An 11,315-nucleotide genomic window follows, 5' to 3' on the forward strand; every position below is an offset into this window, starting at 1 on the left:
GATGAATTTATCGATCATGAATTTTACAAGAGCTCAGGAATATCCCCTACTCTGTACCCTCATCCCCACTGGATGTGTCTCAAACGTCTCCTTTTTAAAGGTGGTGATGTGACTACCACTGCTTGCATTGATACCAATTCAAGACTTAGGACACTTGATGAATTTCCCCAGGGGATGAGAGAGCTGCTACTTCTTACTTTCCTCTTTCAAGCCAACAGGCAGTAAAGCAGTCCCTGGAAAAGCACGCTGCTTCCCCTGGAAGTGAGCAAAGATCCCCCTGCAATTATTCTAAAATGCATTCTTCACCAGGAGATCCAGATGGTGCCTAAAGCACACAGGACAGGAGGCTTTTTGCCTGACAGCAATGCTAACTCCATTTCACTCTTAAAACAGTTTCGTTTATGAAGTTGAAGAGAGGAAGCAAAAAATCATATACCTCCCCGTTTCAAGGCCGAGGCATGCAGTTGACTGTGACTCACTGGAGCACCCCTAACAAGCAATAGTCAGGAAAATGATGCTGTTATGAAAGCTTATATTGGTTGAGATGTGAGTAATGAGAATTGCTAGTAAGAGAAATAGGCCTCTCCTCCTTGGTAACACCTGAGAACAAGCAAAGCGTGTGGCCCAGGGATCCTTTATAACTGGGCTGAGGGAGGCAAACAGAAACTAGGTTTTAAATGAGATGCAGTGATAGTATATTTAATCACATAAATCTCAAGCATCCAATTCCAAATAATTCTCAAACTCATATGAATCAGAAGGTCTCAAATTTGTCAATGCAAAAATCACCAAAGATTGCTTTCATTACACACTGGCCTTTGAACCAGAATCCTCCAAGAACCCAGCCCTCTCTCTGCTTTAAGAACTAGACTCAATGCTTAACACAGTAAATAGAATTCTTTTTAAGCAATCTAGAGAATGATGCAGCACACGTGGGACATAAGAGAATGAGTTTGTAAAGCAATCAGAACACTCCATCTAATCACTTAACAGTTGCTCTTCATACACATACATATTCTGGTCTAGAAAAGCCATATGTGTCTCCAACCCACCACATCTTCCTCAACACTAGGTTCACTCTATAACTTGCAAAATTATTTTCACATTTAAATGATGCACTATCTCTAGATAAAAATAAATATTGAGATGTTAAGGAAGGATTTTTCTGCTGAAAATCTCATCACTAATGAGTACATCACTAGTTCTTGCTAGAGGAATTTAAATCCCAACAAAAGAATTTAAATTCCCCAAAAAAAACAAGTGATAAAAATGTGGAAAGTAGATACAAACTATGCCAGGGGAAAAAAAGATCACATCAGAAAGGAAATCTCAGCAGAACACCGTTTCTTTTTTTTTTTTTTTTTTGAGACAGAGTCTCACTCTGTTGCCCAGGCTAGAGTAAGAGCTGTGGCGTCAGCCTAGCTCACAGCAACCTCAAACTCCTGGGCTCAAGCGATCCTACTGCCTCAGCCTCCCGAGTAGCGGGGACTACAGGCATGTGCCACCATGCCAGACTAATTTTTTCTATATATATTTTTAGTTGTCCAGCTAATTTCTTTCTATTTTTAGTAGAGACGGGGTCTCTCTCTTGCTCAGGCTGATCTCGAACCCCTGACCTCGAGAGATCCACCCGCCTCAGCCTCCCACAGTGCTAGGATTACAGCCGTGAGCCACCGCGCCCGGCCTAGAACACCGTTTCTAAGTAGAAGTTGATCATATAGCTTTCAGCTTCCCTCAAATAAACTGCTCATGTACAAGTTAGAACACCTGGCCCCAGAAATGTCCCAGCTGAGTCATTTGTGGATGGATTCACAAGCAAATACCTATATATGTGGATATACATCCATAAAAAGTGATACACATATAAACACACACAATTATATAGAAGACAACAAAGATAGATGCCAAATTGCTAACAGTGTCTATTTACGGGTGAGACAATTACAAATGACATTGATTTTTTTCTTTATGCTTACCTGCATTTTCTAAATGTTCCAGAATGAAAATGTATTGCATCTATTCAAAAAGAGCTATTCCAAGAGGAGAACATAAAATGTCATGAGGTAACTAATCTAGCAACACCCCATTCACCGACCCAGACTCCTGACACTGGGCCTAGGGAAAGGAAATTCCAAGAATATCCCCTCAACACAAGCTGAAGGTCCACCAGAGACTGCTCTGTGAGCTCCAGCGTAACACAAATTCAAAGCCATTTAACAGAATAGAGGACAGGGAATTCCCTGAATCAACACAAAAATACATGGAAATAAAATTTCTGAGTAAAGTCAAAACCATATCTGACCCCTTTTGTTGTTGGTAGGACTATTAGGGAAGGTATGTTAATTATTCTTATTACAACAGAGGTCCTAATGCACGTTTTTCTTATTGTAAACATACTGCTCACATTTTTTACTATAATAATTTTTATTATAAGTGGTATTTCCACAGTATTTTATGTATTTTTCATAAGGGATATATTTTCAATTTTCTAAAATTATAAATTTTTCTGGTGTATGAAATTAATTTTAACAGAGATTCTGAATAGTCACTAAAATTAACAGTGATCTTGTAACGGAATACTGTACTTTGCTATGAAAATGAAGCTTCTCATTTATATTACATAGGACACAGTAATAAATAACAAGCATAACACACAATTCCGAATGTGTTCCCTTTTGGAACTTTAAGTTCTTCAACATTTCCATAGTCACAATAGCTTATCTTGCTGGAGGTTCAATGCTTATTTTTTCCATTTTGCAGATAAGAGCTCTATGAGGTCAACATTCGTATCCTAAGTTAGAAGAGTAACAAAGTAGTACTTACTTAGTGAAGACTTACTATGTAAGTAAGCACCACGTAAGTGTTTTTGTGATTTACACCTTAAGCTCTGAAGTCAGACAGCCTGAGGTCCAATGCAGAGGTCAGCATACTTTCTCTCTAAATGGCCAGACTGTAAGTACTTGAGGCTTTGTGGGTCATATGGTCTCTGTCACTTCTCAGCTATGCCCTTATAGTAGGAAGGGAGGCATAGACAATACATAGATGAATGGGTGTGGCCATGTTCCAATAAAATTTTATTTACAAAAATGGGCAGGGGGAAAGAGTGGGTAGGTGTGGCTAGTGGGCCATAATTTGGTGATGCTAATCCAAATTCCACCACCTCCTTTACCTTGAGTTTCTTCAGACCTGTAATCTTGTGTTATCTGTAAAATGGTGGTAATAAGCATACCTAATGCGTAAGTTTATTGTAAGGATTTTTCAAAAACATGTTAAGCCACTAGCCCACTGCTTAACATCAGCATCTGTTTAAAGGTCAGTAACGTTAGCTATTATCATCATCTTAATCATCACATTGATGCTCCAAATTATGGTACTGTTATTATTTTACCCCTGCTTTACAGATAAGCAAACAGAAGCTTAAAGTGTTAAGTAACTTAGTTACTGTCCCACATGTAATAGATAATACTGTGGCTAGGATCAAAGCCAGATCCACTTCCAGGTTTAACCACTTCTACCAATGATTAAATACTATTGCATGGACTTGGGGATCTCTTAATAGGTTTCTCAAAAAATAAAGTATAAATTCTTCTGCTCTAATGCATAAACTAAGTCCAAAGATTCACTAATGACACATTTATAAACTCAACACACAGAACAAGCTGTTCTTAAGGCAAGGAAAATTTATAAAAAATCATAGTTTATGTATAACCACAAGTTTGCTGTATTATTTTTAAAGTCTGGGTGCAGGTATATTAGTATCTCTGCCTCTCTGAAATGACCTGTTAGCGATTCTAAACACTGCAGTTCAACAGAATGCCTCCAGTTCACTGTAGCATTATTCCTCTCATCTTGACTTTTACTTTCTGTTCTCAACTTTCTAGAGGTCTCATACATACTGCAGGTGTGTCACTAACCAATTATTTTTTAAAATCTAGGTAGTCACTTCTCTCATAATGAAAATACACACTTCGGTGAAGCCAATTAATATTCCTTCATTCTAAATCGCGCTGCCTGTGCCTATCCATTTTTACTCTCTGGCACACATTTATCTCGAGTTACAAGTGGTCTGTGAGGACAAAGGCAGATGCGGAGCATCTGGAACCAGGAGAAGCAATGAGTTTGCAGACAGCGCCTGACCTGGATTTCACATTGGGAGAGTCCTCCAAGATATTTATCAATCAAAAGCAACTTCAGACTAACACACAGCAGTTTCACAATCTTCCTTGCAAAGCACACTGAGTGAGTCGTGAAACAGAAGATGAAGCCACAGTCTGCTCCCCCAGCGGGTTTCCACCTAGCTCGGGGTAACCTACCTCCAGGGTAATTCTTTTCTATCACGCAGTCCTTGTCACATTCTTCCTCTCCTAAATACTCCTACGGGGGCAGTCGCAGGACAGCAGTCCTCCAAGATCTAATCCCTTTGCTCTCTTTCCTCGCCAGCCTCCCCTCCTATCACCCTTCCCCAGCCCTCTGCTCCTGCCTGTGCTACACCACCGATTTGCTACAGCTGAATGCCTGTCTTTCAGCTCAAGTACCGCCCCCACCATGAAGACAGTGGAGTCCACCTGGACTACTGAATGACCCTTTGTGGTGCCACTTCCATGGTTGGCACTTATCTCTCATGCAGAGTGCCCATGGCTTGTTGATATCCTCATCTTTGTGGCTTCGGGAGAGCAGAGGTTGTCAGTCACCTCTGAATAAGTCAGTGTAGAACAGTCCATGCAGAATAGCACCTGACCCGTGGGTGATGATTAAAATATATTTGTTAAATGAATAAATTAGCTCATTTTTAAACTAGTCTGGAATAAGCCCTAAATAATACACTTTCATGCCATCCACATTACCAAAATATGCCACTTCAAGTCATTTACAGGCTAAATCATTGGCATGATGCTAAAATTAACTGGGAGAAACCACCAGAAACCATGCTGAGGTCTGAAAGGCATGATGTGGAAATTAGAATTCATTTGGATATTAAATGGCTTGAAGCAGTTCTTACGACAAAGTTCAATGTCTGTTTAACATGCAGATTCTATTAGGGCTCTTTATGAAGTTCCTTGTATATTTCTAACTCTTTTCTTGACTCCTTGTTATTTACTGATCCCAACAAAACTGGCATAAATTATTCTAAGGGGGGGGGACACGACTGTATAATGGCAATCAATCGATCAGGTTGAACAATCAGCAGAATAATTCACTTACGCTGGAGCCTCCTTGACCTTCCCCGCTCTCCTTCCGAGTAGGTGACCATCTTCCCCCCAGCAGACTGCCTGACAAGGCGCCTGTCTTGTTCTCCTTAATTAGGAGAACATGTGAAAGTGGTTAGCACGCTGGCACTCCACAGCTGATAATGACTGGCGATTTCCTTCCTCCTTCACTCATCCACCTCTTCTCTTCCCTGAACCTTGTTCCTTCCCTCTTTTGAGTCTCAATCTTCCCATTTCCAAACCCATGCCTCCTGGCCAAGGCCGGCCTTAACACTGTTCTGAATAGAAGAACACCTACATTCTGGATTTGTTATTTTTGGGGAAGGAAGAAACTACTCCCCTTCAGGCCCAAATTCATTTCTCGGAGCCCTATCATGGTGTCTGAAATTATTCTCTTGGAGAAGACTCCCTTTTTCTCTTGAATTCATTCACCTGGAGTTGCTCATCATTAAAATGCAAATAGTCCTGAAAAGAGTACATTATCAGTTAAGAACACCTGATCTTCAACAAGGGGGCACTAACAATACCCCGTGCAGAGGAGGCCCGGGTTTGAAACCCTAACCAGGTATCCAGGTGAAATGAATTTTACAAAGCAAAAGGGACATGGGATGGAGACTACAGCTAACCAAAGACAAACATGACAATTTTGCCATTGGCCTCTTCAGCTTTAGGTGACAACTGTCTGAGTCAATTACAAACACCTTCTCAATCAGGACTTCGAAATCTAGGCTGCACTATGAGAGTAGGGACCCTAGATTGAACCCCTTTGTTTAAAACAGATACTGCAGTGCTTATGGCAATAGCACAGCACATGCTCAATAAACGTTAGCCAAGTTAGCAAATGAAGTTCCAGTCTCCTCAGACTCAGCCTTTTTTTGAATACTGGTGAAATGACTGTTCTTTAACACAGCGTTAAGGCCACCCCACTCTTCCTCACATCCCTCTATAGTAGTGTCCAACTATATGACTGAATTGCAACTTAAATTTTGAGGCTATAAATGCCTTACTCAGTGGACTCTTTCCTACCTCATTATCTTTCTTCACTATCAAACATTCCTAACACAGGTGATTTTCTATGAACATATCACTACCATTTCATGTCCTTGTTTCCTTCCCTCTAATTCACCAAATATTTTCCTTCCTTTAAAAAAGTTCACAGTTATTATGGAGGGAGGTGTCTTTTCTCCTTTTTCAGACTATACTGCTTTTACTTTTACATTTGAAAATAGAAAAAGAAATGAGTGACAATTGTTTTAATTTGAAAAGAACTTTAGCATCTCCCAATCAAATCCACTACACTTTACAGGTGAGTTCACCAAAATGCCGAGATTATTGTAAATCTAAAAGTTTTAGTACTTAGCAAGATGACTGCTTAACATAAAATAAAATTTCTAAAATATTTACCTTATGATTAGTATTTTAAAAACACCATATTCTTTATCTTTGCCAAAAATCTTAATATTACCAATTAAAATTTGAAGTTTTAAGTTGGAAGGATCATAAGCACCTAAAATGTTAGAGTAACCATTATTTTGACCTAAAATTATAAACCTTTTGAAATAATCACTGGTGTTATATTCCTGTTTGTTTTAAATATTATTGAAACAATTGCCTAATCATTTTAATAATTCCCAATAAAATCTAAATGTAATATATAAAATGTTATTAAATAAGAATTCACAATAATTATAAAACCATACAATTACAGTTGGAAGGAATATGAGCAATGACATGCTGGTAAATGTTCAACAACCAGCCGGGGGTGGGAGGGTACCTGATTTACAGCACTTTCCAATTTCCATGGTGCAAACACTTTCCCCAATTTCAAGTTACTAAGGTCACCGATCACAGAGTGTAAAAGAGGTGCATACAATTGGCTCTCACAAACCCATCCAAGTTGGCTCCAGCACATTGCTGGATGTGAGAGACCAAATACTTTTAAGGCTCTTCATTCCTGAACCCTTTCCATAATACTGACCATTTCTTTCTTTACAATCCACTGTGCCCTGCACACATATGCATGACCATTTCTTTCTTTACAATCCACACATGCCCTGCACATATGTTAATAACATAACACCTATATGTATCATATTTATGTGTTCACCTACTCAACTCTATTACAGTGGCTTTCATTCATTTTTTGGATGTGAAACATAGTAGAAACACATCTTACCTTATGACTCACCCAGTGTACACATCTATATGCAGCTGTATGTACTCATCTACAAACAGATAAAACTAAAACAGAAGCTTCACCAAATAAAACATACTCTAAGTGCAATACATTAACATTTTCTATAATTTGCCAGTTCATGTTTTAAATTCTGATCTTGCTCCGCTAAGTTGGATTCATATTTCACTATTTGGGTAACCAGAGTTTGAAAAACACTGCTGTAATAGACTATAAGCTCAATGAAGCTAGGCATATATGCCATTTGTCTATATCTAGTCCTATATCTAGTAATAATTATTGGGGCCTAAGGAGATTAAGTAACTTGCACAAAGATGCAACTGTTATCACTGACAAATGATCCCTCCGTGCAAGTGATAATTCATGACACAGAACCAGGATATTTATGGCTTGACACTGAAAGCTAGAGGAACTTCCAAGACAGCCACCGCGTTCACCAGAAATTGATGTAGAAGTTCTTTAAAAATTGTACTGAGGTCATCATTGATGAAAGTTTAGCCCTTTACCCACTGTGGCACCAGTACCCCTACTGTCTGCCTAGGAAAACTCAGTGATTACCATCTCCTGTTCTTAATAATATTCACCCCTCAAGGGCATTAAAAAGATACCCAATTTTTAAATAAAGTACCTTCAATCTTTTATGGAAGGGAGCTATATAAATGCTGATTAATATTAAGTATATGGAATAAACACATTTTCCGTATAATATACATTAACACAAGCTTTCTAATAACCAGAAGCCAAAGACTTAGAGAAAATACTCACTCAGGAAAGTAAAATCTGAATCCTTTTCTCTTCAGTGTGCTCAGGTGCCGCCTGCTTTTTTATAGGTGCTATTAAATATACACTATAGTTTCAAGACAATTCAGATAAGCATCTTCACTAAAATACACAACACCATTAATCATCTCAGTGACAGTGCTCCAATTTAACATCTTGGGGATTTCCTCCCCTTCTTCATCATTTATTTGCCAATATTTCCTTGTTATGAATATCCCCCTAGTGACTTTCCCTGGCAGTCACAGCTGTGCTGCCTACTGTGTCTACCTTGACTACAAATAACACCAATTTTTTAAAAGCCAAGCCCTTGAGATGATTCTTACAGTTAGAAGAGAAGCCTCACTATCGGCCAAATTCCTGGTGACCCCACCCCGGCTCCTGACTTTAAACTGAAAAACCTCAGCCTCTCAGCAGATGGTAATTTCAGACATATGAAACTGACTAATTACTGTTGATCACCAATTATTTGAATGGTCAACAACCAAAAGCTGCTTTAATATGGTCCTTAAAGGACCTTCTTATACAACAAAAAGCTTCTTTAAAGTATCCATGAATCACAACAAAGCCACAAAAATCACAAAGAAATTACGGAAATCTGGCAACCAAGAGCCACAAATGACTCAGAAATAACAAAGAATTTTTAAAATAATCAGAAAAAAATTACATTATAATTACACCAATTCTGATGAAGAGAATAACACTATCTAGGCAAAGGAATATAAAGAAATAAAGCCAGAGATAAATATGTATACATAGAAAAGATACAGTGATACAGTCGCTAAACCATGCTAGGCAGGAAACAGCCCCAGCTCCATCCAGTATCCATTTTGTATCCATTACAGGGAGCAGCCTTCATAGCCACCAGAATTTCCTGATCATTTCTTAAATGGAAACCGTGAAAGACACTGCTCTACAACCAATTGGAAGAGTAAATGAAAGTAGAACTCACCAGCTTTTATTCAGAAAGAATTTTTAAGGAAAAGGGGGCATTTTTTTCAATAATGGCACTCTACTGCAAAAAAAGTTCAGAGGATGAAGACAAAAATAAACCAAAGTATATTTGCAAAGTTTTTAATATATCCCGAAATACTAATGCCTTCAGTGGAATTATGTTTGTTACTTTACATTTTCTATAGGGGAATTTAATTAAAGGCTAACATTGCTTCCATAAATATTCCACAACTTTTCTGGAAACCATAAATTTCTGTCCTCTTTTGGAAGACTCCAATTGGACTACTGTTTAAAAAAAAAAAAAAAGCAAACAAAAAACCCACAACTTTCTTGCTGGCAAAAGCAATACAAGTCAAACTATGATATATTGAAATGCCATTTCCTCCCCAGAGCAGAGTGTTTACTTCAGTGATAGTAACAACACCTCGTTACCCAAAGTGCAGATTCTGTTAAGTAATGGACAAAGCAAATGGCAGCAAAGACAGAGGACTCAACTTCAATTTAACTGTCCTGTAAGGTACATAGTAATTAGCTGCAAAGCTCTGAAATCTTAGCTAGCATGTTAAGTCTGCTACATGACAGTATAATTTGACTTCTTAAAGGATTATGCAAATTACAACTCATCATTCCATTACAGGATTGAAAAAAAGTGACAGCTAATTTATACATAACACACCTTTCAAATCCCTAAGATGCGTAGCACCTGTGCAATGTATTTTGCCGAGATTTTTCTTGCATATAAGTACTTGTTTATTGCAATATAAAGAAGCTTACCCAAAAGCTTTAATACAGTCATTTAGAAAAAGTTTTAGACCACAATTTCAAAAAAATAAACATTTTTTTCTGTCTTGACTTCAGAGGCAAATTTTTTCGGTTGATTTGGTCTGGTTTTTTTTTTTCCCCCACTAAATTAGATAAAAATAAGGTTTCAATGCAAGGATATTTTTGAGTAGCTGGCAACCACAAGCACTGATGCACGAGCCAGAAGGAAGACTCACAAAGATTTCAACATACTTCTGGTAGGTAGATTCACAGTAGATTCCGTCATATCTGTAGATTTTCCTACATTCTGATTGGTTGGGCAGAGGATGCTGGGCAGTTATTCTGTAGAGGCATCAAAAACAGATAGACATGACTAGAGATTCTCTACAGTCAACTGGAATGCAGGACAACAAGTATGTTGAAATTCAATATATTTTGCTTTTGAGCTCTACACACAATTACAATGTTTACACACATTTTAGAACATTAACTTCCACTTTTACAAAACTGCAGTCAAAGAAAAGCAACTTTTTCAGTTCTCCATCAGAACAATTTTATTTTTAAAATCTCAGAGTCATAAAAGTGGAAGAAAAGACAGACATACCTTAACTCACTCTACAATCCCCAGGATTATACTCTAAAGGAAATGTTAAAAACAAAGGTCATTAGTGTATTTGTTATAGGACTGTCATTAGTTAAATCATGCATTACAATTGTAGGCAACTGTAAATTAGCTACACAACCTTAGTCAAGTTAATATATTTTTCAGCTTTACTCAATTTATATAGAGTTTGTATGCTATGGATTTCTAAAGGGATGTGATACAGCTTACGGAACTAAACCCAATTAGGGATGAAAACACAGCCAGTCCGGGAGCCCGAGTTAGATGTTAACAGGCACCTGAGATGAGCTGATTACAGAGGCTCCAGGTTTCTTGGCAGTTAAGGCAAAAGGGGGAAAAAGCTTACACAATTTTCATCTGTATTACTTAAGCATATAAATTCATCTGAGACTCTCTGCATTACATAGACATAAAAATGCTGAGAGGCATTTTCTGACCATTTCCTTCATTTGAAAATCTTTTCAGGGAAAAAAAGAATTTAAGGACTCTATCATGTTGTGATTTAGAGGAAAGTAATGTAATTTAATCAATACACAATACCAGTAACAGTACCAAGCGCTTTGCTCTAATACCACTTTATCAGAAAAAGTACTATAATATCTAATTCTTAAGCCAATATATATTTAATATTTTCTTAATTATTAATTAAAACGTGATGAATCATGTTATTTTATAAAAACTCAGATGAGTTTTTTCTAATTTTTGTATGTTTCTAATTTCATGAAGTTTACTGTATGTTTCATAAAGCCCACTATATCTAGTGACAATACTTTTAAAAAATTTAAGTTCTGCTTTCAAA

The 11,315-nt window shown here is 37.6% G+C and overlaps 1 protein-coding gene across 8 annotated transcripts in view; it reads right to left on the bottom strand.

The window, feature by feature from the left end:
- Nucleotides 1-11,315, bottom strand: part of NPAS3 (neuronal PAS domain protein 3) — an 833,226-nt gene that overhangs the window by 710,837 nt on the left and 111,074 nt on the right. For 2 of the 8 annotated variants that reach the window (XM_045568923.1, XM_045568931.1), the window contains exon 2: nucleotides 10,147-10,236. The exons of the other annotated variants lie outside the window; for them this stretch is intronic. In XM_045568923.1, coding sequence (XP_045424879.1) covers nucleotides 10,147-10,236 — 90 coding nt within the window. The remainder of the gene's footprint in view (nucleotides 1-10,146; nucleotides 10,237-11,315) is intronic. 8 annotated transcript variants of the gene reach the window in all.

This window comes from Lemur catta, chromosome 1, assembly GCF_020740605.2.
Source record: "Lemur catta isolate mLemCat1 chromosome 1, mLemCat1.pri, whole genome shotgun sequence".
NCBI lineage: Eukaryota > Metazoa > Chordata > Mammalia > Primates > Lemuridae > Lemur > Lemur catta.